Source organism: Xenopus tropicalis, chromosome 7 (assembly GCF_000004195.4).
Source record: "Xenopus tropicalis strain Nigerian chromosome 7, UCB_Xtro_10.0, whole genome shotgun sequence".
Classification (NCBI taxonomy): Eukaryota; Metazoa; Chordata; class Amphibia; order Anura; family Pipidae; genus Xenopus; species Xenopus tropicalis.
Genome location: NC_030683.2, coordinates 27,047,006 through 27,070,700, shown reverse-complemented (window position 1 = coordinate 27,070,700; position 23,695 = coordinate 27,047,006). Strand labels below are relative to the sequence as shown.

General features: G+C 41.6%; 1 protein-coding gene across 1 annotated transcript in view; it reads left to right on the top strand.

Annotated features, from left to right (window-relative positions):
• The window catches only part of adgra1 (adhesion G protein-coupled receptor A1), a 426,613-nt gene extending 407,501 nt beyond the window's left edge, over positions 1 to 19,112 (top strand). Inside the window, exons 18-19 of the mRNA XM_018095935.2 lie at positions 16,159 to 16,254; positions 17,825 to 19,112. Coding sequence (XP_017951424.2) covers positions 16,159 to 16,254; positions 17,825 to 19,046 — 1,318 coding nt within the window. The 3' untranslated portion in view covers positions 19,047 to 19,112. The remainder of the gene's footprint in view (positions 1 to 16,158; positions 16,255 to 17,824) is intronic.
• Positions 19,113 to 23,695: the final 4,583 nt, after the last annotated feature.

The following is a 23,695-nucleotide window of genomic DNA, read 5'->3' as shown; positions in this document are numbered from 1 at the left end:
GCAAAGTGCAATTTTCTTATACATGTTGCCATTTTTTGTTGCCATGATGCAGTGCTCTTCCATCCTGCCTCTTCTGCTGAAGTGCTTCTATTAACGCAGGGGAACTGTGGAACTACTACCATCCCACAAGGTGCAGTAATTCCATGGTTGCCACATCAGGTTACATCTGTAGGTGTAGCAGGCTTGTGTAAAAACTATGCTCGGTACAACTTGGTGGACTGGTGGACTGCCCTATTCCCTTCCCTTTCTGTCTGTTTTAGTAAAACACTACTTTACACATATAGGTCACAAAAATCAGCAGCGCATTTGCAGTATCACGTCTACAGGTGCTCGGGGGAAAACAAGGCACTGCTTTACTTTATTATCATGCCCCAGTATTTAAAATCCCTAATCAGATTTGATTCAAGTGTCTGTTGGAACAAAAATGTGTTGAGAAAGATGAAAATCTTGGGCTGCTGGAGAGTATCCGAATTAAAATCTGGATAAAGTCTGCTGTGTTTGGGGAAGCTGTAATGAAGTGGCTGCAGAACGACCAGAGCACAATGCAGATATGTACAACTGGAAATAGAATTCTGTTTAAGGCCAACTAACAGGCCAGCCTTGAAGAATATTAATAGAAGAGCACAGATGTGTCAGTCAGTTTAACTCTTTGTACCACTCGCTGCCATACAAGCAGCTGTTCAAGAAATCGTAAAATGTATTTACTTTAACTGTTAGTCTCCCAATGCAAAAGAGCACTGATGGGTGCAAAATTGTATAGAGTTGGGTCTGACTGTGAATGCAACCCTTGGCCATGAAAGAGGGAACACAAGAGCACTTGGCAATACAAGATTTATATCCATAGACTATAGAATGGAATTCAAAATAGGCCCTGGGATTTCCAGTACACAGAGGCCCAAACAGCCCCCCAGCAGCCCAATAAATAGTGACTGTCTATGGCATCTTACAGCAGCCCCTCTGGCATTTGCCAGAACCCACAGATTGCCAGTCCGGGCCTGATAGCCCTGCAACTAACACCTAAAGCTTCTTTTCTGAAAGTGCAATTTACATGTTTTCAACCCACAATTACACATATTTTTAACTGCAGGCATGCGACGTTGCAGACGCAAAAATAGTGTCCATTAAGCAAATGGCTCACATATTGCAATGAATGCAAAGAATTCAGTAGTGCTAGAATGGCATCACTTCCAGTGCCCAGTGTTAGTGACAGCATCGGTGTGCAATTTGCATGACAATTTGCAAGTCAGTGGTGCCTATTAATGAAATTTGCTAGTGGAATGCTACAAATACTATCATGCCCTGTGCCAATGCATGTACCTGCAGAGCAGGCTGGATGGGTGTACTGGCGCTCACCTCAATTACTTGCAAGTGCTAGGGACATGTAATGGTGCAAGTACCTTTTTTAATTGTGTGGTTAATTTTTCTTTAATTTTAGCACTTTGCACTTGAAATCATAAATGAGGCTGTAGCAAAGGAGCTATCAATGCTATATGTATTGTGCCCTAATAGTCACAAATTTGAGTCCATCAGTGCATTTGCACCCCATCGTAGCAAAGAAGCACTGTTGTGTTTATTACACGGGGGCTGCAGAACCAATCGTAATTTCTCTGGTTCACTGGTTACCATGAGAGGGCACCTACTGACAGCAGAATAGGCTTACTTTGTGGTGAATGCTTATTTACAGCGCTGGATACCAATTAGAATGAAATGTATTGGAAAGACTTTTTGTGCCTTTGTAGATATTCCTAGCTTGGTGGCCAATGGGCAATGTTTTCATGCATCTGTACTCTGTTATTATATAATTGGTCCCAGACAAAACATTGAATCAAAAAGAGGGTCAAAATCCAAGAAGCCCCAACAGTGAAATTACCCCCTGTGTCTTTACATGAAGCAGACCCTTATATACAGGGCTGTCTGTGCCCCAGAATCAGAGTACAAAACTGTATGTACAGGTCTGTCTGTGCCCCACAGAGTGCCATGCAGAGTACATAACTGTATGTACAGGTCTGTCTGTGCCCCAGAATGTGCCACGCAGAGTACATAACTGTATGTCCAGGTCTGTCTGTGCCCCACAGAGTGCCATGCAGAGTACAAAACTGTATGTACAGGTCTGTCTGTGCCCCACAGAGTGCCATGCAGAGTACAAAACTGTATGTCCAGGTCTGTCTGTGCCCCAAAATGTGCCACGCAGAGTACATAACTGTATGCACAGGTCTGTCTGTGCCCCACAGAGTGCCATGCAGAGTACAAAACTGTATGTACAGGTCTGTCTGTGCCCCAGAATGTGCCACGCAGAGTACATAACTGTATGCACAGGTCTGTCTGTGCCCCACAGAGTGCCATGCAGAGTACATAACTAACAACCATGTAGTATAAATACGTGTGGCCGGCAAAGAACTAATAATTATCATCAAACTGTATTCATGGCTCAAAGGAATGAATTGCTGTCAACTGTTTTCACAGAGAGAACTACTTGAAAAATATTTTGGAAGCGGAAATCTATTTTGCAGTACAATGACTATAAAGATGAGTCAGTTGCTACAGATATGATTCTGTTAGATACAGACCCTCGGAACACTCCACGGGGTTCAGGAGACCCTCTCTAAGGAGCCTGCGTAGATAAATCAGCATGGCGGTGTATGTGTCAGCCTGACTCATTCCCTTCTATCGATTCACCGGTGCCACGGGGAGGATATCTTGAGAAAGATGCACTATTGGGGGATGAAGGAGATTAGGATAAGGTTAAGAGCCTTCATTCAATTACCTTTAAAGTAAAGGGAAGAGCAAGTCGCAGGAGCCATTGTCTATAAATTACACCTTCAAAGTTATTTAACTGGAGTAAACAAACACAACAACCTTGAGACAAAACTGCTTTTATAGTTTGGTCTTTGTGCCGCAGAGATATAGAACTGAGGCGTCTTAAATAGTTGAAGGTTTTTTAAGGGTTTTTACAACCTTATCTAGTTTTTACTTTCGTCTCGTGTTTAATGCGGAAGCTTTATTCAGGGCCATCCTGCATCTCTAACCTCAGTGCATTCTTTCAAGTATTGTGGTGTCTAATCCAATCCACAGACTGTATTGTAAATAAATAAGAGGGAATCGTAAACGCCAGGAATCACAAGATGAAGCAACTGCCTCTGGGAAATTATAGCTGAATTTGCTCATAGGAGATACACAATTGCAGCTTTAGTTAAGCTCCCCCCAAACTTCTGCTATAATAGAGGTGTTGGGTGGCCCTAAGGGCTTATGTTATTTTAAAGATCAAGTTTCAAATACACCCCTCTATACCAGAAATATTGATCTTCTGATGCACCATGTTGGCCGCTCCATGGTTCATCGGCAGCTCCTCTTTACTTCCAATTGTTTAGACTAATACCTGGGAGCAATACAAAGGGGGCAAACAGTGCATGGCCCCCTCATATGTTATCTTTCCATTTGGCCCCCTGTTCATGTTGTATAGCAGTGCTGTCCAACTAAGTGGGCCAAGGGCCAGATTAAATTAGAATGATGATGCCATATAGTACAGTCTATAGAGCCTTTATCAGACTAGGGGCCATAAAAAAACCTTTGAAAGTCTACATCTGGCCCATGGGCCTCCAGTTGGACAGCCAGTAAATAGCCATCTTAAGGAGGCAAAACGATTAAGGTGGACTTCATTAATTATGTAAAGTAGAAAAAAACTATTTCTTGTTTAATTACAAGTTCTTATATGTATGAAACACCAAAACTTTACCAAAATTATGAGTCATTAAAATTAAAATAAAAAGTTGTTCTTTTAATAAGTGTTTATACATTTATGTTCCAAGTTAAAATGGCTGTCACTCTATACCATATAACACTGGGCAAATTTGGCAGTTGGTAGTAACCAATAGCAACCAATCAGCGATTAGCTTTTATCAGCCAGCTGCAGGTAGAACAATGAATACAACAGTTTGATTGGTTGCCATGGCTTACTGCCCATGGGCAAATTTGCCCAGTGTTGATAAATGACCCCCACTGTCTCCACTGCATGGCATGCTGAGAAAAAGGTTCACTTCTTACCTAATATACAGAGGGCATAGATAGTTCGCTGCCCATGTATGATTTCTTGCTTCTCTGAAAAAAGCTCCCCTTAAATGCAGGCACTTGTATGTCCCCTTAAATGTAGGCTGTATAATGTGCTTTATAGAACAAAATAATAGAATATTGACAAGGTGAGACATAATCTTAGTTTCCCAGGTGCCCTTAGCCATGTGACTTTGATAAAATTCAGTTACACTTTACTGCTACGCTGCAAGTTGGAGTGATATCACCCCTCCTTTCCCCCCACCCAGCAGTTGATCAGCAGAAATGGGGAGGTAGCAAGATAGCAGCTTCCCTGCACCTGCTTTGCTGAAAGTACTCCCTAGTGGTAGATATGAGAATAGCACTCAATAGTAAGAAATCCAAGTCCGGCTTGGGACTCCTCCAGTTACATGGGAGAAGGAGAAACAATAGGTTACCTGAAAGCAGTTCTAATGTGTAGCGCTGGCTCCTTCTGAAAACTCAGACTCGGGCACAATGCACTGAGATGGCGCCTACACACCAATATTACAGCTAAAAATACATTTATTGGTTCAAGAATAGAATTTTTTTTTACAGTTTATTTGTTACTAGCTCTGGCTTGTTCAGAAATCTTTTATCTGCTGCCTAAACAAAGCCTCTGACGCTCGACTGTATTCATATCTGTATTCAATAAACCATTTCCCCTTAGCCATTCATATCTTGAAGATTGTCTCTCTAGCAGCCAAGGAGTTAATGAGGGTCACCATCAAGAGTGACAAGAAGCTCCCTGCTCCAACTGTTTGGCATTCAGGCTATCAGTCACTGTCAGCTCCGTGTAACCAAATGATTATCTCTTATGGAAATAAGGCCTTTTCAGAAATCAATTTTCTTTAAATGTCTTAAGGCTGCTATCATATTCCCGTGCACTTGTTTTGCCAGCCAAGATAGTGGGAGAAATACGGAGAAATACACTAAACATACAAATCAAAGCACAGGCTAGCAATGATAAATATTCATTGTTAAGAGGATGGTTGTGATCCTACACAAAGTCTGTTTAACATTACACATCGACTGTCTCTCCAAAGATGCTGAATCAGTCACTGAGCCACTCATCTGAGCTGAGTAATTCTGGGCTTTAGGGCAAAGACATGCGGAGCTACTTAGTAGCAGGTACTTTTCATGGCTACTAAATGCCAGAAAATACCCTGGCATAGAGAATACTGAGAAATGCTAAAACACGAAGAGACAATTATCAGTAAATTATCAGCATTAGCTATTTTTGTAGCAGTGACAAGTAGCTGCTACTAGTAGCTCTGTGTGCCTTCACCCTTAGAAGTCGGTAGAACTTTCAACACCCCATTTAATATTTTTGTTCTAATGGCAGTGGACACTGAGATAGTCAGGACTGGGGCACACAGAGCAGGTTCTTGCAGTTTAGAGAACCAGCAGGAGCTCCTTCTTGTTAAGAAAACACTAAATCTACAACCCCCAAGCAAGGACACATTGGATTTATAGAATGCTGGTTGGGGGAGATGATGGTTGGACAGAAGGCCCAGTGTAACGTTAGTATATGTGTGTGTATAACACTGTTTCCCATGGGTAATAGGATGGTCACTGGTCACACAAGCTACACATCTAGGTTCAAGCACCATATAAACTTGCTTTATAGATCCACATCTTTTGGCCTATATTGTTTTAATGGTACCAAATAAATGTTTGCTTTAAACTTTACCCTGTTTGGCTTCAGGAGTGTTTGCTGGTCCTCCTTTCTCATTTGGGTCTTCACCCCTAGATCTGCGTTTGGGGTAATGCACCCGGACACTAGCTTGAGTGTCTTACCTCTCCACCATATTCCATTTTATTGATGGAGTTCACTTATTGAGCAGGGTTCAGAGTTTATAAATACAGCTAGGTCACTGGCAGAACCAGGTGAGTTACTTAGTTGGGACTAGTAAAATATTTGGATCTTCGGTACTTGTGCGAAATAGCTTGGGGTTTGTCAGGCCTAACTGATTTGTATGATAAGCTTAATTCAATGATTATTTTTATATTTGTAAAGTGTTGCCTTGTTTCTCTTGCTTTGTTACAGATTCTCATCTCCCTTACTTGGAAATCAGCTTTAAGTAGGAAGACAATATATAAAAGGGTTAAATTCAGGTTGCCCCTTCTCCAGTTTTAAACTGGGGAGCCCCCTCAAAAACTGGGCTTTTCAGTTCAAACCAGATGACAACCTCCTGCCTATGAGAAACTGGACAAATGTCCCTGATCTGCATGACACGTGACATTGTAGCCCCACCCCAATTCCTCAGCCCACCCATAGATATCATTGTCCATCTCCTGATGTCACCACCCCATCCAGAGCTGCCCCCTTTCTCGGATTTTGATTTGGGGAACGGTGGCAACCATAGCGTTAATAAATTTACCAATCACAATATTTAAGTAATTTCCCCTATGGAACTGTCTAATAGAAATGTTAAACTCTAAAACACTTTCTATGATGGTTTTACTGTGTCAGCTTGTATTTTCCGTCTTGCCTGGATACAAGTGCTGGAGCAGGAAAGGTTGTAAAGTCATGCCCCTTAGCACTCAATAAGAACTTGACTGGGGTTGCCACCTTTCAGGTCAGGCCAGGGGTTGGGTCAGTGGGAAGCAGGTCCATAACATCAGGAGTGGAGCAGTGACATTAATGGGCTGGGGCATGAAGTCAGTGGGACACATTTGAGGGGAAAAAAGGTTTAGGGCAGGCTAGAAAAACAGCTGGAAGAGGGGATAGGAGGCAGGCTGAGGGTGGATCAGAGTCGGGCTGGGGGTGGATCAGAGGTGGACTGGGGGTGGATCAGAGGTGGGCTGGGGGTGGATCAGAGGTGGGCCAGTGAAATACTGTCCGGAGGCAACCCTACCCCTGACTTGAACATACAAGTTAGGGAGGCAGAAGGGGATGCATCTTTTTGCCTCCCCCATCCTGTCCTGCCTTAGGAAGGGCTGCCAAACCCAGGCATCACTGTATTAATGTGGAAAGTCCAGGTTCTTACACGCCAGTCAAAAGGAATTGCACCTATAACCTCTTAATGATGGGACAGGGTGCAAAATGTGCAAAGCTTTGTCTCTTAGGATGGCTGCAACCTTCCTTATCACTGCATATATTAACCTCCTATTATGTTATAATCTTATTAAAGTAAGCAAGAATGGGGACAAAAACATGACATTTTGTCACTCTTTAATCCTTTACTGTAGCACACAGTGAGATATGGAGTAGGGGGAACCAGGGTTGACAAGCAGGGAAGGGTGATGCAGTGGGGCAAGTGCAGAGTGGATTGTCTCTCTCTTAGACACCTGGAAATAGGAGGTAGGTAGGTAGCTGAGGTTTGTACCTAGTGCCCCCTCTGTTGCACCCTTTGTTGCTTACCCCTAGTTCTGGCCCTGCTAGTCCTGTTCCTGTTTACAGAAAAATGCTTCCAATTACTGCTCTACATTTTTATACCGAAGGTAATTATCTGGCTGCTCCCCTTTACTGTAAAGGATTAAAGAGGATTTAATGTATTCAGTTGCGAAATGGCAGCTGGCATGACCTGCACGATTCCACCTTATTATAGGAGTCAAGTTTAAACTAAGGCCCAAATGAAGAGCTCATCACTCCGGGTGCATCTGTCCTAGTGGCACATCACAAAGCTGCTCGTGTCAAACAAACCTGGGGTAATGGAGTAACGTGTTCTTTTAACTGACCGGCAATCAGTTTAATTGTATGAGCTTCCCCCAGAGGAAAGGGATAAAGCCGTCATCCTGAAGTGCAATTATAAAGACATTTCTTAATAAGAAAGCTTCATGCAATGTTCAGTTAAGTGGTTTATTTTGTAGCCATATAGTGTGTTATGTTATACCTGTAGCCATGCACACTAATGGGTACCAACTTGTTCAGCTTTAGATTGGGGTATGTGGAACCCACAGGGGTCTGTCCCCCCAAGGGCCCACCACCCTAGTAGTGGAGGGTACGGGGCTTTACCCCCTTGCAAAGCCCTCATCTACCCTGCTATGTACCTCCTCTTGCTACCTGGGTGCTGCAAACATTTGGCTTCTGGCAAACTGTTCCTCTGCCCCACAGATTGCAGGCCTGGAGCAATGGGACCCACAGGGGCAAACTGACCCTGGTAACATTTTTCTGATGAACACAGTTCCGCTGTACAGCCTTGTGGTGAAGTTACAGTGATATCACATTCAGGGCAACGTGTCTGGAGGTGCATGTTTTTTTCCCCACAGTGAAGCATTTTTCCCATAATTCTAGCATTATCACTGCCAAGTAGCATTTGTTGCAATTTAGCCCCATGTGTCATGTGTGTTTGAGTCTTTGATTCTATAGGCGCAAATCTCTTGTAGCTATTGCTGAAAGCTGCTGTGGGAATTTTGTTCCGTGTACTTGCAGGTTTCGTCAGAGTCCTCCCTTCTGCCCTCCCTGCCCGTGACCTTACTCTGCTTGGCTTCCGCCTCTGGCAGCCAGTGTTTATAGGTGCAAGCCTGCCTGCCCCACCCCCTTTGTGATGTCACGGATGAAGGGTAGGGTCTATAAATACAGGTGCCTTGTCAGGCCAGACTGGGCATGGGTTGGGAGCGGGCGGGTTATGGTCATCAAAATCCTGACCCGCACATCACTAGTGCAATAGTGTACAGTTCCGCAGAAAAAGTAGGATAGAAGTATTGTTGGTCAGTACAATGCAAGGAGCATGCAAGGAATGTGTTTGGCCCTATGTACCTTTAATAATTAGTAGTGTACATCCTTGTGCTACTGACCTTGTAGTCGTAAATGAGTCTTCTATTATTTCTAGAGGCCAGTAGTTGGGGTAACCTCTACTCACTGCTAAATATTGTGCTGCTGCAGCATCTCCTGGGAGTGCTGTCCAATGCGCATCAGGGGTCCCAGCTGCCTGAGGTGGTCAAGTTGATGGGTGGGCCGCATTATTAGTACAGAGAGCGCAGTAGCAGTAGAAGAGCCGTATTTCAGGTCAGGGTTCTGTGTAGTTTTATTCCCATCACAGCAAACCCATTCTGTACCTTACTTTGCCCGTAGGACATTAATGTGCTGAAAGGGCCTTCTCAACACTGTTGCCATAAAGTAGGAAGCATGGAATTTTCTATAATATCATATATGGTGAAGTGACACCTGTGCTAGCCATGATGCTTGTGACTTAAATAGCCAGTTCCATCAATTGGAAGGGAGGGCCACAACCATTGGCCATATAGTGTAGATGTGGGTCTGAAACTAAATATTTGTGCTTTGATAAATATAAAATGTACTGCATTATCTACCGCTGAGTTATCATGGAAGTCATCTGCTTTCCTTCAAGCAAAACCAAAGTGGAAGAGTCATTCTTTAGTAATTTACACTGCAATAAGAGCATCAAATGTGCTATCATTTGTACATATTTTTTTTTCTTTATCTGTAATGGAATTGTCATGGATACACATCTATCTTGATATATTGACTTGCTAAAAGGGATGATTGTGCAGTCTCTGTTAGAGGCAGTTAGATAGGCAACCACTGCAGGATGCAGACAGGAGTCATGGGAGGATGAGCCATCAGTAAAAGGCAGGATAATCCTACTATCCAGCACCCTAACAGATGGGAGAAACATATTAGAAAAGAAGAATGTGACTAAAGGGGATTACACTGCTATTTTCTTTGACTGATACTAATGTTAAGAGCTTTTTTTTTATAAATGGTTAAACCACAGACAGCAAAGTCATGGTAACATCGCCGTTCTACAGAGATTAAGCTACAAAAGAGATAGGCAATGTTTAATAGCTTCCACAGACCTCCCCAGTAAGTGTCACACTGTACTCACTCTATTCACTCTATTTACACTTGCACGTAAAAATACATTTCAAGTATAGAGTTTAGAATAGGTGATATACTCTGGTAATGTATTGTGTATTATTAATACAGATTTATAAAGAGTCGTAACTTGAGACTTGGGGAATCTGTAGTTTCTGTTGTTGTGCCCTGTTTACAAGGAGACAATGAGTCAAATTTAATTTCATGATAAAATGTTATTTTATGGTTTGTCATGAAAAAACATATGGACGAAAAAACTTTTCTCCTTATTTAGCTCCAATTTTTCCCTATAGACCTTAATAGTTTTTATTTGATAAACAGTGAGATAAGATTTAATCACTGAATAGCATCTGGCTCTACAGGAAAATCTGGAATTAAATTAGGAGATAAGCTTTTCTCATCAAACTGAATCTGGCCCAATGTAAGTTGGTAGCACAGAAAAGACAACAACCTTCTTCTCAACCCATAACCTCTAAGCTAGTAATAGGCCCAGTGGTCCCACCTTTACCTTTTTAAAATTTATTATGGGTGACTCTGTTTTGCTCCTGGGACTTCTGCTATGCCACATGGGTTCATTGTGAGATCTGCTGGGGGTTCTGTGTCCCGACTGATGTCCATAGTTGTGTTTCATCATTTGTTGGCTCAACTGCTTTGTCTCACGGAGGAAGGTCATGTGAGTGCAATTCTACATCCTTTTTAACAAACTGTGGATGACTTTGTTTTCCTAAGTGACCCCCAAGTCATCCTGAGAAAGTCCATTGAAGGACAAAACAGAGTTGAGAGCATGGGCTACAAGACATCACCAGGTCCTAGACAGAGAAGCTGCAGTGTCATTGAGCTCTAATATACTTTAACCAAACAGACACTGCAGACATTTGGCATGCCATACAGGACAGACTAGCGCCCCATGTGGAAGGGAGGGGGAGTGCATAGGAGCTGATGATGTTCTTTCTCTCTGATGTTATTGCTTGTAAAATGATATCATAGTTGTAGTTACCCTTTATTTTTATAGCACTGACATATTTCACAGAGCTTATATATCATCCACATCAGCCTCTGTCCCAGTGAAGCCTGCAATCTAATGTCTTCATTACATTTCATTACATTTAGTCTGTAGAAGTCATTTTCGTAAACAGCCCTAAGTGCGGTTGGGCTAAAATGGGCACAAATGTTGCACCTGGATGCAATTCATTAAAGGTTCTTGCATCCAAACACTCTCTTTGCTCAAGCAAGTGTGCAAGTGCACCTTTTGATGCTGGGGAACCCTCAGGAACACAGGAAGGTTGGGGTGGCAAAGCACATCTTTAGTGGGTTGTGGGTGAATGATGGGCCAAACTCTTCCCACAGCTAACCCTGCCCAATGTTAGCGTGCCCCCAACTCCTCTGATGGCTGCCTCCCCTCCACTTATCTATATACTTGAGTCTGCCTGCCCTGTCCCTTTTGGTGACATCAGAGATGGGCGGATCAGGTTCAGGTATGTAAACAACGATGGAACGCTGAATTAGGTCTGCTGACCCGCACAATACTAGACCCCAAGGCAGCAACGTAAACCAATGCACCACCTTGCAATAGCACCCCTTTATAAGAACCTCCAATACTTTGCACTTTTGACATTTATACATATATTTGGCACCCAGATCTGCCCTAAACCCCAAACACCTCTAAGTAATCCAAGTCCCTTTCTCTGATCCCCAAATTAGTGACCCTACTGCCACTCGGCCAGCGTAGCTTATGTTACAGATTGCTATGATCTGGTTAGTGTGGGGATAAGAACCAAAAACTTTTGCCGTGAGAAGTGAGATCTTGACACAAGATTAAAAATCGTAATGTAAAACTAAAGCAGATGTGATGCATATTTTGAATTTGCTGTGATTATTAATGACGGGGAAGGCAAATCTAGTGTTGGGAAAGGCAAAGGGTAAAAAGCCAATTAGCATTTAGATAGTTGAGTAACTCGCTCATGAGATCAAATGATTCCAGGTAGCGCAGCTGCACTGACATTAATGGCAAATAACGTCACGGTAATTAATGAATTATGTTAGAAGTGAATTAATATGACTGATTTATTTGAATATGTGATTAGAAGGTTTTATTTTGTTCTATGGCTCCCATAGTTTTAGGAAGTATAAGGGGGCCGGGAGTCTATTTGTTGGTATTTCTAGGGAAGGCCGTATATTTTTCTAATAACAGGTTGGAAGGCCAAATCCCATTGTAAGAATTATCTAATGTAATAAAAGCTGTGAAGTTCACAAGCTGAACACTGGTCATTTGGAATCCCTGGTGGGTCCTTTCCACCTCGCAGGCTGCAAATAGCTTTTGCTCTATTAGATGGGCTGCTTGTTGTTTTGTCGCTTGTGATAGAAAAAAGGGGGGGGGGGTGGGAAGCAGAAAATCCTGTATTTGTACATTGTCAGAAGCGCCAGAACTGCTGCAATCAGACGGACAAAAGCTTTTATTTCTGGCTGCTTGTGGTCAATGGGGAAGTTGTGCTTACTGCTACAAACATATAAACAATGGGGTTGGATATTACCAACAACAAACATTTATAGTTAAAGAACTATAAGAAATGTTGTCATTTACAACCACAAGTGCAGTGTCTATTTGCACACACAGACACATTGAGGTTGGGGAATGCCCTTCCTAGTGATGTTGTAATGGCAGATTCTGTTAATGCCTTTAAGAGGGCTGAGTTCTTGAATAAGCATAATATCCAAGGCTACTGTGATAAAAATCTAAAAATCTACAGTTAGTATTGATGTTGGTATATATAGTTTATGTATGTATTTATGTGTATAGGTAGGTCAGTATGGGTCTGTATGTGAGTGGATAGATAGGTCAGTATTGGTCTGTATGTGAGTGGATAGATAGGTCAGTGTGGGTCTGTATGTGAGTGTATAGATGGGTCAGTATGGGTCTGTATGTGAGTGTATAGATAGGTCAGTATTGGTCTGTATGTGAGTGGATAGATAGGTAAGTGTGGGTCTGTATGTGAGTGTATAGATAGGTCAGTATGGGTCTGTATGTGAGTGTATAGATGGGTCAGTACGGGTCTGTATGTGAGTGGATAGATAGGTCAGTATGGGTCTGTATGTGAGTGGATAGATAGGTCAGTATGGGTCTGTATGTGAGTGGATAGATAGGTAAGTGTGGGTCTGTATGTGAGTGTATAGATGGGTCAGTACGGGTCTGTATGTGAGTGGATAGATAGGTCAGTATGGGTCTGTATGTGAGTGGATAGATAGGTCAGTATGGGTCTGTATGTGAGTGGATAGATAGGTCAGTATGGGTCTGTATGTGAGTGGATAGATAGGTCAGTATGGGTCTGTATGTGAGTGGATAGATAGGTCAGTATGGGTCTGTATGTGAGTGTATAGATAGGTCAGTATGGGTCTGTATGTGAGTGGATAGATAGGTCAGTATGGGTCTGTATGTGAGTGTATGGATAGGTCAGTATGGGTCTGTATGTGAGTGTATAGATAGGTCAGTATGGGTCTGTATGTGAGTGTATAGATGGGTCAGTACGGGTCTGTATGTGAGTGGATAGATAGGTCAGTATGGGTCTGTATGTGAGTGGATAGATAGGTCAGTATGGGTCTGTATGTGAGTGGATAGATAGGTAAGTGTGGGTCTGTATGTGAGTGTATAGATGGGTCAGTACGGGTCTGTATGTGAGTGGATAGATAGGTCAGTATGGGTCTGTATGTGAGTGGATAGATAGGTCAGTATGGGTCTGTATGTGAGTGGATAGATAGGTCAGTATGGGTCTGTATGTGAGTGGATAGATAGGTCAGTATGGGTCTGTATGTGAGTGGATAGATAGGTCAGTATGGGTCTGTATGTGAGTGTATAGATAGGTCAGTATGGGTCTGTATGTGAGTGGATAGATAGGTCAGTATGGGTCTGTATGTGAGTGTATGGATAGGTCAGTATGGGTCTGTATGTGAGTGGATAGATAGGTCAGTATGGGTCTGTATGTGAGTGTATAGATAGGTCAGTATGGGTCTGTATGTGAGTGTATGGATAGGTCAGTATGGGTCTGTATGTGAGTGGATAGATAGGTCAGTGTGGGTCTGTATGTGAGTGGATAGATAGGTCAGTATGGGTCTGTATGTGAGTGGATAGATAGGTCAGTATGGGTCTGGCTCTGCACCTTGCATCAGTTAAAATATCCTCACCTGTTCCCACCGCCTACTATAGGAAGAAATAGGATGCAATACCCCTTATTTTTTTAGGGATGCAAAGAATGCAGGATTCGGTTCAGTATTCGGACAAGATTTGGCCTTTTTCTTCAGGATTCAGTCACATGTGTCGCGTGTGTCAAAAATAGTTGCATAGTAACTGCGTTTTCTGATTTTTTTCACCGTTTTGCAATTTTTTCTAACAAGCATACATATGGTATATGGCATATCTATAGAGAAAGCCATAACATGAGCCATTAAGTGTACATTTTATGAGAATGCTCATGGATACATAATTGGAGTCCTTTATACCACAAAGAAATATGTCCCTGGCGCTGCATTACCCATCAGACACAGAGTACAGAATATGCTTTCTGCTCAAAGTAAAAGGTGGCTGTTTCAAAATCCTCTGCTTCAGAAAAACAGAGCTACTTTTTATATGCCAGTATTTCTTTCTGTCAGAGAGGTCCATGTATATTTAATTATGTTGGTATGGCTTGTATATTATCTTGTCCTAGAATACCTAGAAAAGCCATTTTGGTCAGAAGTATATCAGGCTTCCAGTGTAAATGGCTTTTGTCCTTCACCCGGGACGGCATTGCTGTTATCAGTCCTGCACTTGGCATCTGTACAGCATTCATGGAGTCTGAATGGATGCCTCTAGAGGTTCCCCCAACCACTGAAATAAAGACTAGTGCTTTTCTATGGAAGGAGAGTGAAGGTGAAATAAAAAGACAATTAGACTGGATTTTCAGTGTGTTGCCCCCAAATTCTATAGATGTTTCATTCACTTTTAAACAAAGGGTATTGTAATAAACCAAGGCATTGCCTACTCACATTATCCTACTCACATACATAATGTGCAGCCTATACTGGTATTATTATAAGGCATACCTTAAGCTGGCCATACACGCACCGATACTATCGTATGAAACCTCGTTTCGTACGATATTCGGTGCGTGTATGGCATGTCGGCGAGTCGACCGATATCGCAGGAAGCTGCTGATATCGGACGACTCGCCAATCGGACCGGTTAAAAGATTTTGATCGGGCGCCATAGAAGGCGCCTGACCAAGATCTGCCGTCAGGGCTGAATAGGCAGAAGGAGGTAGAAATCCTATTGTTTCTACCTCCGTATCTGCTGTTTCAGCCCTGACGGTGTTTGGCGGATCTGACGATGTTTCGTGCGACCGATGGCCAGATCGCCACGTGTGTGGCCACCTTTAGGAAGCATTGGTATGACTTTCTGCATTATGTTGTTTTCTTTCAGCAAGTCTCAATTGTATGTATGTATGTATATCTTTATTTATAAAGTGCTACTTATGTACGCAGCGCTGTACAGTAGAATACATTAATACAAACAGGGTGTTCATAAGATAATAATAGATAAATACAAAGTATAACAATAAATACAAGATAAATACAGCTGCAATAAGTTAAGAGTCGAGGACACAAGAGGAAGGAGGTCCCTGCCCCGTAGAGCTTACAATCTATATGGGAGGGTAACTTACAGACACAAATAGGCAAATATAAGTGCTGTAGGTCAATTGGAAACTATTCATTAGCATAGGTCCCTGGTAAGGCCTCACCTTGAGTATGCAGTGCAGTTTTGGGCTCCAGTCCTTAAGAAGGATATTAATGAGCTGGAGAGAGTGCAGAGACTGCAACTAAACTGGTTAAGGGGATGGAAGATTTAAGCTATGAGGTGAGACTGTCGAGGTTGGGGTTGTTTTCTCTGGAAAAGAGGCGCTTGCGAGGGGACATGATTACTCTGTACAAGTACATTAGAGGGGATTATAGGCAGAAACGGGGTGTTCTTTTTTCCCATAAAACCAATCAACGCCCCCCGTTTAGATTAGAGGAAAGGAGCTTCCATTTGAAGCAGCGTAGGGGGGTTTTCATGGTGAGGGCAGTGAGGTTATGGAATGCCCTTCCTAGTGATGTGGTAATGGCAGATTCTTTTAATGCCTATGAGAGGGGCCTAGATGAGTTCTTGAACAAGCAAGTATAGGTTGTGTATGCTGGGTTTACTTGGAAGGGTTGAACTTTATGGTCTTTTTTCAACCCTATGTAACTATCATTGGCCCAGTATCGAGTTCATTGCATGATTTGCATCTATTCTTCCTCCCCAGGTTCTATCTCATTAGCGGAGGGGTCCCTTTCATTATTTGTGGAATAACTGCAGCAACCAACATGAAAAATTATGGAAATGAAGACAACACACCCTAGTAAGTTATAGAAGTGGAAGGTATTATTTGCTAACCTTACTTGCATTGGTTTATAGCTTTACTCGTTACATTTGCCTCTATGCATAAAGCAAGAAATGTAATTGTGCAGGAAACATTGCTTATAAATATTAGCGCTGACTTTGTTGTGATGAAAAAAATGCATAAAATATCAATTAGCCCATAGTGATGGGTAAATATTTACTCTTTCCAGAAAATGGTTGGGCTGCATGAATGCAAAGTACTTGTATAGTGTCAGCACCATCTGTGCACATAGAATTTTCATGGATATTCTTTTTTTCTACATCAAGGTTTACTTTAACCAACAATGGGGTTAAATACAAACAATGGCCAGCTTTATAAATCTATTTGGTACTGGCCATAACTTAGCAGCAAAGATGCAATTGGGGCAAATATTTTGGCACTGAAGGGGCTACACCAACCATATTTCCATCTTCTCCTCTGTCAATGCCCGTGATTTCCTACAGATAAAGAGGCTGTCAGTATACTGAGGAACTTCAGCTATATGATTAGCTCAATATTATAAGCACAACAGATGTTTTGCACTATTTCTAAGTTAGCTGCTGGACTAAAGACTGTTCATTTAAAAGAGAAGCTTCATTGGAAGAAGAATCTTTAATGTAGAGGTTATGAGCCAGTTGAGCTTCAGTGATAATAAATCTGTTAAAGTGTCAGACTGGGTTTCTTAGGGTCAACCAGAGAACCTGACATACTCTCACAACAACTCTATGGGGGTTCGGAAGGTAGTCGCCTTGCTGAGGGCTTAGGTTATAGGCTTGAATGAAAATGTGGGTTTAGAAGTGATTATTGGAGCAGGACATACAGTTCCAGATGATGGGTGCAACATGTAAAAAGTCCTGAAGGAGGGAGTGAGAAGAAGTAATCAGTGAGGAAGAGAGGAGGAGGTAATTTGCAGACCAAAGGTTACACCTGGGGGTAATAGAAATACGATCGGGCTGAGAGGAATTGTCCTGGGTTGGGGAACCCTAGGAGATCTTCTAGTAATGCACCAGGCCACTCTAATCCTGCACACACACACATACATACTGATTAGGACAAAATCTCATGGCAGCTGACCTTACGCCTTGGTTATTAGCGCAGGTACCTGTTGGTTCTGCTGGGTCATCCTAAATTGTCTGCTTGACATTCAGGGTGAAGCCACCAAAAAGAGGAGGAGATCAGGAAGAAATAATGTGAAGCTGCCAAAAGTAGTTTGGCGGGTTTATTTTACCTTTAGTTAAACTTCCACTATTTTATGAAGCTTTTTCTATTAATAAAATATTCTATGAGCACTCCATACAATACGAATCAGCTGCCACTTTTGAAACAATTTTAAAAAACTGCAAGGCTTAATTTTTCCTGATAATCAGGTCACCGGAGGGGACACTGCTACCGCAATCACTGATGCTCCCACTTGTATAAATAAACACAGGTTTGCAGATAAATAAGACTGTGCCTGTGCTGAATAAATGTGTTTTATCATTGCTCTCAATGACAGTTCATCATTTCACAAAAACGGTTTTAACACTATTATTTGTTTATTTCTTTCCAGCTGCTGGATGGCGTGGGAGCCAAGCCTTGGTGCGTTTTATGGCCCTGTCGCATTCATCGTCCTAGTCACCTGTATTTACTTTCTCTGCACATACATACAGCTGAGGCGTCATCCTGAACGCAAGTACGAATTAAAGGAAAGGACAGAAGAACAACAGCGGCTGGCAGGTGCAGAAACGGGTCACAGCCATCTAGCCGAGCCGGGGTCAGTCTCCCAGGCAACCTGCTCTATGATTTCATCATCGTTATTGGCAAACGAGCATTCATTTAAAGCTCAGCTCAGAGCAGCTGCATTCACCCTTTTCTTGTTTACTGCAACGTGGACATTTGGGGCTCTCGCTGTGTCTCAGGAACCTTTCTTGGATATGATATTTAGCTGCCTCTATGGAGCGTTTTGTGTCACCCTAGGGCTTTTTACTTTGATCCATCACTGTGCAAAGCGAGATGACGTTTGGCATTGTTGGTGGTCCTGCTGTCCATCCAAGAAAAATGCATACCCCGTGCCGGCAAATGCCCGACAGAAAACGAATATCAATGGGGACGCCCAGGTCCATACAACTTGTCTTCAGGATTCGCCATGTCCTAATAAATCTCCAATGTATAATCGCCCCCCTGCAGGACATTGCAAATTGACCAATATACAGTCTGCTCAAAACCACGTCAATTGCCTTTCGCCGGTCACCCCATGCTGTGCCAAGATCCACTGTGAACAACTTATGGATGATGAATCTCATATTCATGTACATAATGAAAGTGCTTTTAGGCCCAACATGCATGTTCATAGGTGTTTGAAAAGCAGAACTAAACCACGTTACTTTAGTCGACATAGGTCAGCTGCGGAGAGAGAATATGCTTACCACATTCCTTCTAGCATTGATGGAAGCATACACAGTTCCCACACAGACAGCCCACACAGTACACATGAGGGCCACACGGGCCACAGGAGGGGGTGCTGTGGAGCAAGCGATCCCTACCCTACAATCAGTCAACCTGAAAGCAGCGATGCAAGTACTGCGATATTTAGTTGTGGCAAAATGCCTGACACTGACACGGTGCATCATGGAGCACATTTTGAGTTGCATCCCCGGAGACAATCATTCCCATTCAATACAACAAACCCTAATGGAATACTCAAGGGAAACATGCATGAAGCCATGATCTATAGTTCAGATAGTACAGGAAATATCAAAACTGGCCCTTGGAAAAATGAAACTACTGTGTAGTTCATGGGTTAGTAGTACATCCGTCCTTTGATGCTGGTAAATCTATAAAAAAACATTTCAAGTTTACTTGTTAAGTGTTTGTACAGCACACATCACATTGTATGTACATACAACACTTAGTTCTTTTTTGTTTATACAAACATTAATAAAGCAAGTGATGTAGCATCTGTTTGAGAAGACACACAAGGAAAGAAAAAAAGGGACAATGCAAAATATGGAAGCTGACATAGAAGTTGCTTCTAGAAATACATATTTATTTTATATATGTAAAGAATTCCATAAAGCACCTCCCTAATTGTGAAGAGAGTTATTCTGTTATAATCCCTTCTTATTGCACTTTAAATATGGCCGCTCTACCTATTCACTCTTTCTCTACTTCAGGGCAGGCCCCCTTGGTTGCTAGTCCTTATGATGGCTTCTCATAAAAGGATTTACAAGAAGTAGGGCTTTGAGAGAAGGATTATTATGGAAGGAAGAGAGAACAAAGAAGCTCCCCTGCAAGATATAGGCAATTTTTAGAAAGAGTAGGGAAGCTCCTGCATCAATATTCCTACAAAAAGGTTAACTAATAACAGTGTGTTTCTTTCATCCCTGTCAATTCTGCAACTTCCTTTTCCATAATAGAGATACTTCTATGTCAGCAGCAGTGTCCCTTTCATTATGATATTTGTGAAAGTTGAATGAGGAGGCAATATCTCTTTTGTATTTGGAATACTTTATGTAACTGTGGGCTGCATTTATTAGGTAGCAGGGCACGATCCTCATGCAGAATGAATGGTGTAGAACAGGGATCCCCAACCTTTTTTACCCGCAAGCAGCATTCATATGTAAAAAGACTTGGGGAGCAACACAACCATAAAACATGTTCATGGGGGGTACCAAATAATAATTGTTATTGGCTATTTGGCAGCCCCTATATGGACTGGAAGCCTACATGAGGCTCTGTTTGGCAATACACCTGGTTTTTATGCAACCAAGACTTGCCCAAAAGCCAGGAATTAACAAAATAACTACCTGCTTTGAGGCCACTGGGAGCAACGTCCAAGGGGTTGGAGAGCAACATGTTGCTCACGAGCCACTGGTTGGGGATCACTGGTGTAGAAGGTAACCATCTTCTATCAGAAGATCCTTTTAAATTCTTATTTTTACATCATGTTTACCTTATTGCATCTTTCAAGGAAATCACTGCATTATAATCACTCTTTTTTAAAAAAAAAAATGGGCTAAAAAAGCAGGTATTACTATGGAGAGGCTCCTGTCCCCTTGATAAAATGTATTTATTTCTTCTTATGTCTTATGACATGGATAAAAAAATGTTCTTTATGGCACTGGCACTGCTTTCAGTAAGGCTGAAGCTATATCTGTTGACTTTAGCCGTCAAATGTCACACTAAGGCCATGACTTCCCGGGCAACTTAGTCATTCTATGTAACATAGTCTGTACAGGCAACAGCATTTGAGACGCGTAACAATTGAAATGGCTCAACAAGTGAGCCATTTCAGTATACAAGACAGGTGTATTCAATGTGATGTGAACATACTCTATAGGCTGTGCAGCCTATCACTTGCTAGTTTACTATATGTGCAGTTCTAGCAGTGGAGAATAGTATTTAATTCTCCTCTGCAGCATATACCCTGTTTTCCCGAAAATAGGACATCCTCCGAAAGTAAGGCACCCCCCCGATTTTTCACCCCCTCGGAAAATAAGGCACCCCCCGAAAATAAGACACCCACCCAAACGATGGAATAAATGTGTACTGTATTCTTCTTCATGGAAAAATAAGACATCCCCTGAAAATAAGTCCTAGTGCATATTTTGGAGCTTAAAAAAATATAAGACAGTGTCTTATTTTCGGGGAAACACGGTACAATGAGTTGTCTCAAGTAACATGAATGAATGAATGAATGAATGAATAAGCAAGATGCACTCTATAGCAAGTACCACTGTTGACAATGTAATCATAGTTTGGTTGCCCCCATGAAGGTAGGCCTGGAATGGGATAAAAAAGAGGTCCTTGCATTTCAAAGTTCAAGTTCAAGAACACAATGGCCCAAAAAAGCCCCCCACCAGCCCAATAAATAATGACTGTTTATGGCATTTTATAGCAGCTTATTGGTATTTGCCAGAATCCACCCACAGATTGCCAGTCTGGGCCTGCATGAAGGGAACATAAAACCTCCATCCAATACTTGGTGGATAGATGTGTTAATACAATCAAATTGATCAAATAGATGTGTTAATACAATCAAATGTTTTTTAACACTCATTGATAGACCCTGGATACAAATTCTTAACAACAAAAAACATTTCAATTGTGCTGTGTTTTCCTTGTTTATTAGATTCTGGCACAGTTTGGCATTTACTGGTATCAGTGATTCCAATATTTAGTATAATATGTATAAATTATCTCCAGAGAACATTCAAAAAATGTCCCGATTGATAAATCATTTGTGCTGCCCCAGCCGACAGTTACTGTATATTGTGACTAAACTGCGGCAAGATCGCTTGAAAGTCACAGTTCCACACAGTCTCTTGGACATACACAGAGCAACTTTGGTGCTTCCCATTAGATCAGCCCACTGGTCAATCATCAGAGAGCACGGATCTATTTGTTAGGTAAGGGCCAAGTCAAGCAGATCTGAATGGAAGAAAGAGGCAGCTTTCCCCTCTCTCACTTTCTGATCTTCCAGTGCTGCAAAAGCGTAGAAATATTATCCAAACAGACCATGTATAATTTAAAACTGCCCTCTTGGGTGCTGATACACAAGCCAATTGCCTGCCTAACCAAATCAGTCCATGCATAGGCCCATTGGATTCACCTTTAGATTCATTTTTATATTGGTATAGATTGACTTATTTCAAACAACTTTTCATTCAGTCTTCACTTTATAATCTGCATGATTTTCAAAGTATAAGCATTTTTAAACTGCCTCTGGTTGTCTTTATATTGAGGCTCTCTAATATCCTTCTTCTGTTCTTACTCATGATTTGCTGCCTGATTCTTCGGCTAATCAATCCCCAGTAAACAGTTTAAATTCTAAGTCTAAGAGCTGCAAATGAAAAAACAAGTCCTCAAAAAATACAAAATGAAGACTGAATGCAAGCTGTCCTACTATACTAGTCTACAAGTTGAATACATATTAAACTATCCCTGTATGCAGGTGTTCTTTCAATGAGGGCATTCAAATAAATGTTGGCATCCATTGGTTCCACTTACCCAGAAGTGATATTGCCTCCGAAACATTTCTCCAGGCTATGAAAGAATCATGACTCTCACGAGTAGAAGGCTTCCATGTTGAGCTCATTCCATGGTTAAGGTCTATAATTTCCCATCTGCAGTGTTGTATTGAGCGTATTTTGCATGACATAATTCAGGGTATACCATTTGTTGTTTTTTAATGTTACATGTTTAAAAAGCAGTATTGTTAAAGACTGTGAATACCATGTCTGTATTACTCTCGAACTTTCTAACAGACAACTCACCTCTGCACTAGTTTAAGTGGCACAATCCTTCATATGAAGTATTATGATCAATTTGATTACAGTTCATGCCGATGTCTTTGCAACGCATGCAGTACTCATTGTATGTGACACTGTGCAATGTTCTAGCAATTGTCTAAACACATTTTCCACTTTTCTTGTAACTTCTGCCTATGAGTTTGGAAGCTCCTTTCCAATAAGCTTTCAGCGGATGTATAGATAGTGCTGGTTGTTTGTTAACTCTTTGAGGACTGCAGTATAAATATTTTTTTTATTATAATCTAACACCAGATAATGGAATATTATATTAACCCAAATGGTCGTTATGAGGCTAAAATGGTTGTGTTATAACCTACACAATAATATATTCCATTGGTTCGTTTGCTCTTGAACTTTCGCAGTCAGGTTTTAGAATGTGTTGAATTCCAATGGGTGTATCTACAAAAGAGTCGTTAGATGATATACCTTACAGACATTTAAAGTCTTCAGAAGGCATCTGTCCATTAGTATTCAACTATCCTTCTATTAAAGTGAAAATTAAGAGGTCTGTCAGCCCCAGAGGTTCTTTTTGCATTTAAGAACACCACAGTGTCACTTTTAAGAGATGAAAAGAGGCTGGACAAGAAGTCTAAGCTGAGTTAAAAGGGTGACCAATAATTATTTCAACGAATTTCCATTCAACAGGATCAAAATGTCATGTGTGACACTAGTCTCAAATCTAGAACGCCACTGGTAATGTTAGAGCACAATGCCAGAATGTTGTATTGGCTAGGGTCAAAATACAAATCCTGCAATAAAGATAATGGGGTTGCCTAGGGGCAATAAAATGCATCTAATTAGCCACTAAGTTTGTTCCTTTAGTTGCAGAGCCAGCACAATGTGTATTAACTGTCTGATATGTGAATGAAGCATTCTATTGAAGAAGGATTGAAGGTTTCCTTTGAAATTACTGTTGGCGGTGGAGCGGTCAATAAACAACCTTCATGAATTAAACCAGCATTTAATGCTTTCTCTAAAACAGCTTTTTTGTATTCTAGTTATTTTCTAGTCAATGACATTGAAATAAAAGGCTCAGCAACTAAAAAAACACTTAAAATTTGCAAGAAGGGATTGTGATAAAATTACTTTCATCAGCCACATAAAGTCTGGTGAAAGCAATTTCATATCAT